We start from the raw sequence: 4,154 nt of genomic DNA, 5'->3' as shown, positions 1-4,154 counted from the left end.
TTTTAAGGGTCGGTTACCGTTGTAGTTGGAGTTACGCACGGAGTTTGCATTACCGTTCGTAATAATTTGGGAATTCGTGGGATTGCGTCTGAAACCAAATGAACATTACAATATTTCGTTTTATCAAATCTTTTTTATTCCTACATGTGTTGTCATCGTTTTTATTAATTCACATTTTTAATTTAGAGAATGTCACGGTTCATTACTAAATGTGATAAATATTATACTAAATCTTATTACTTTAAGCATACTTATGTCCAATTTTTATTTTGTTGTTTTGGATTATCATACTTGAATGGTGTAAGCTCAGGAAGATTATCATTGGAAGTAAAGTTAACAAGTAACAGTGCAAATTAATAGTAAAGGTCTACGATTTATTTCTCATAAATTACCTAGTGTAGAGCCAGTATCGGTTGTTAGCGCCATTCCTAGAGTTCGATAATTCTTCGTCAACTGGTTCCTCTAAGTCCACCAGGTGTGGTACACCTTCACCATCGGGCATCCATATATAGCGGCTGACACCCTCCACGTAGTGACTATTGTCACCCGGGATTAAGGGTTTTGGTGCACCACTGCACACTGAAAGTATTATAAGCTGTTACATTTTACTTAAGTTCTTCATTCTTTGACTTCATTTCGCGAGCGAGCGCACACCTTTGGTTATTGTAAAACTGTTGTGCGATTGTCGACTGTTTCGCAGCCAATTCACAATTAGTTGCACAACAAAAAAATGGAGTAGTTTGCACACCTCCATATAAGCTGATAAGAATAGGAATCAACGTTGTGCGATAGTTTAGTTTCAGATGTGCTCGTGCTAATAATGTGAAACTGACAACTTTGGTGTCGTGAAGATTTAGTGGAATATTACTGGCAATGACTCAATAAGGGTGATACAAAATCTTTTTTTTTTTAATAAAATAAGGTAAAAAACGAGCAAGCAGCCACCTGAATCCACTAAAATGGAAAGCGACCGCTGCCCATAAACATCCGCGATTGCAGATGCGTTGCCTACCCATAATTGACGGAAGAGGAGACGCCCATAAAGAGGACATTTCCCCTTCCTATGAGTCTCCACCACCGTCAAATCAAGTCAAGTCAAAGTCAAGAATAGCTTGTGTCGCACTTGCATCTACTAAAAGCTCATGTACCCTCTCTAAAAGCCCTCTCACGCATGATGTTGAAACTATGGGAACACTATCGGACAAATCCGTGGCTACCATCTAATAAAAATATGGGAAACGGACTATGACTAACATTGGCCTACGGATACAAGCTCATCAGGCGAAAGATTTCATTCCTGTCTTCTGTTCGATCATGGTATTACATCGGTCGTTTTGTGTAGGAGCTAATGCTGCTGCCAACTCTCATCATCATCATCATCAGCTCACTGTACGTCCTCACTGAGGGCCTCGGAACCTACCCTAAGTGAGGGTTGATTAGGACATCGCCAATCACGCTGGCCAAGTGCGGGATGGTTGACGTCACATTATATGTAATTTTGAATTACTTCGCCGATATAAGGTTTGTTGCGGACTCTACCACCGTTGTAATTATAAGTAATAAGTCATATATTTGATACTCACGTGCCACTAAAGGAAGAAGAAGAACTAGGAGCTTCATGACTGTCACACACAATGCTGACAACTCTAGGACATCTAGTCAATTTATTGGAATTATTATCATCTAAATCCTTACTTATCTTGTACGTTACTTAATATTATCTTGCAAATTATCTATTCTATTTTTTCGAAAACATAATTTTGCAAACAACGACTATGAGGATAAACCGCCAGTGAAGTATCTTGATGTACCTATAAATACTTTAATCGGCAAATCGATAATGTGTAACGTATGCAAAGCGTGTTTTTATGCTTGCAAATGACGTTTATGTCGAGCCCCTTTCATGGCTTCTGTTTGTTCCCTGATGACAATTATTGCTTTAACAGTGCGACTAGTTTGTCGGCTTCGTATTTCCGCATTCGCTTGCAGAATTACGTACCGTGGAAGCGAACTTTTAGATAAAATGGTTGATATTCCTATCATGAAAATAACGTTTATTTTGAAATGTTCATTCGCGCAGACGGAGTCGCGGGCAATAGCTACCCTAGGTATAAAACTATTTTTTTCTATTTAATTTGAAATTTAAATTTAATTATGAACAGTTAATTACACGTTTACATAGGCCAATATCGGTACCGACCTGTTTTAGAACCGTCGGCCATCTTTCGTCAACGTGAATGATTTCGGGGCAAGGTGCAGTAGGGAAGCGCCATTCACTCTCCCCGAAATGTTTGATACGCGACTATCTAAACGCGAGTTTACCCGTTTTTAATATTATTTGACGAAAGTTTAAATGATTTTAATCTATACTAATACAATAAAGCGTAACCACACACTACTGCGTGGCGTAGGATGTCAGCAATCACAGTATATTTTTGAGTCATACTTTCTTTAATAAAAAGCCCTATACTTACGACACGCTATATATTTTCACGCTATTAAACTTAGGGGTCAATAAAAACCTTCATGTGGAAAAGGGACCATCAACTACAAGCTGCCAATATAAGGAAGCAAGGTTATTATAGTAACGGTAATTTTGACATTTGCAATTGAGAATAATACAAATGTAAACAAAAAATAAAGTTTTATTAATTTCACGCGGATGACGTCGCATGGGAACAGCTAGTATAGAAATATATATAATTTCGAATGCTTAATTAATCAGTACACTGATATAATATTTTAACCCTTTACTGAGTGTAAAACGCGTGATTTGAATCGGATATCGATAAAACAAAATCCTCACTAACTGATAGCAATTTGTCGTACAAGTATTAGTAGAGACATAATAGATGTAAAAGCCATTAAAGGATTAATTTGTTAAAAATAATACGATATAATATTCTTTCGGAAGGAGTTGGAGAAAATTTAATTATTAGACTAGTCTTCGATCACGACTTCTTCCGCGCGGGATTAAAGAAAAATCACAGTAAATCTAGCTTAATTGGTGATAATGTAGCTTTTTAAATGTGAAGGAATTTTTAAAATCGGTCTAGCAGTTTGTAGTTTATTCATTGCATGCAAAAATATACATTTTTCTCTTTATAATATTACTTTGAATAGACGATAAATCATCACATTAAGTGGGTTTCAACACTTGTTACACTTGCATTAAAAACATACGGTAGTCTCTGTTTTGTCAAAAAGAATTATAGGCCATAGTCAACAACTCTGGGCCACAGCGGATTGGTTGACTTAATATCTTCTGAATTTATTTACTTATTTTTTCTGATTGCATCACCTAGTTTCTTTTATCGTAACATCTCTAATGTACATATGAAATTCGAAATTTAAAATTATATTTGTACTTGGAGGGGATCGAAACCTGATATGTAGATCATGGTCCAGTCCAATCAGGCGCTTGTCAAATGCACTACCAGAGCTATGTCACTAAGTTTCGTTATGTTCAGAGGCAACCTCTTTGCGAATAATATTATCGTGGTATTTTACAATCATATGTTTTGCAAACCCACCTGAGATTGGTGGCCTATTCAAGTTCCTGTAGAGATAATAGAGTAAGCAATGATATCGTCAGATACCAAGAACTCTCTGAAATATTGATGATTGGTTTGCTATTCATAATGCTGGGAGATTAAGTAGTAACGTACGTTCGTATCGTTAATCCTTTTTATCGGATTTAGTTATCTAATTCAGAACGCTTTTTTTGATTTTTATACATTTAGTTCGTTCACCTGATTTTAAACCATCGTTTCCCTTTTACCGCTTACCGTTTGTGTTTTTTGATCTCCTATTTCATCGAGCTAGTCTGAAAATCGATACGCGATAATTCGCAATAAAGATTCTACAGACTACTGTTGTAAAAAATAAAGGATTTCATAACGTTCATTTTAATACATTAAAAATTTAATGAAACATGAAAATGTCTTCCATGTAACATTTTGTTTTAAATATTTTTATTAATTTTTTTTATAAAAAAGGGGGCAAACGAGCGGTGTGAACACAAAGGTGGTCAACGTTGCCCATGGACATCCGCAACACTAGATGAACTACAGATGCGTTGCCGGCTTTTGAGGAAATGATAGGCTCGCTTCTTGAAGGACCCTAAGTCGTATTGGTTTGGAAATACTGCCGAG

The 4,154-nt window shown here is 36.4% G+C and overlaps 1 protein-coding gene across 1 annotated transcript in view; it reads right to left on the bottom strand.

Moving 5' to 3' along the window:
* The window catches only part of LOC106111066 (lipase member H-like), a 3,999-nt gene extending 2,313 nt beyond the window's left edge, over positions 1–1,686 (bottom strand). The window contains exons 1-2 of the mRNA XM_013293033.1: positions 1,584–1,686; positions 393–579 (exon numbers count right to left, since the gene is read on the bottom strand). Coding sequence (XP_013148487.1) covers positions 393–579; positions 1,584–1,620 — 224 coding nt within the window. The 5' untranslated portion in view covers positions 1,621–1,686. The remainder of the gene's footprint in view (positions 1–392; positions 580–1,583) is intronic.
* Positions 1,687–4,154: the final 2,468 nt, after the last annotated feature.

Source organism: Papilio polytes, unplaced genomic scaffold, assembly GCF_000836215.1.
Source record: "Papilio polytes unplaced genomic scaffold, Ppol_1.0 DF824180.1, whole genome shotgun sequence".
NCBI classification, from domain to species: Eukaryota; Metazoa; Arthropoda; class Insecta; order Lepidoptera; family Papilionidae; genus Papilio; species Papilio polytes.
This window is presented reverse-complemented; position numbering and strand designations above follow the sequence as displayed.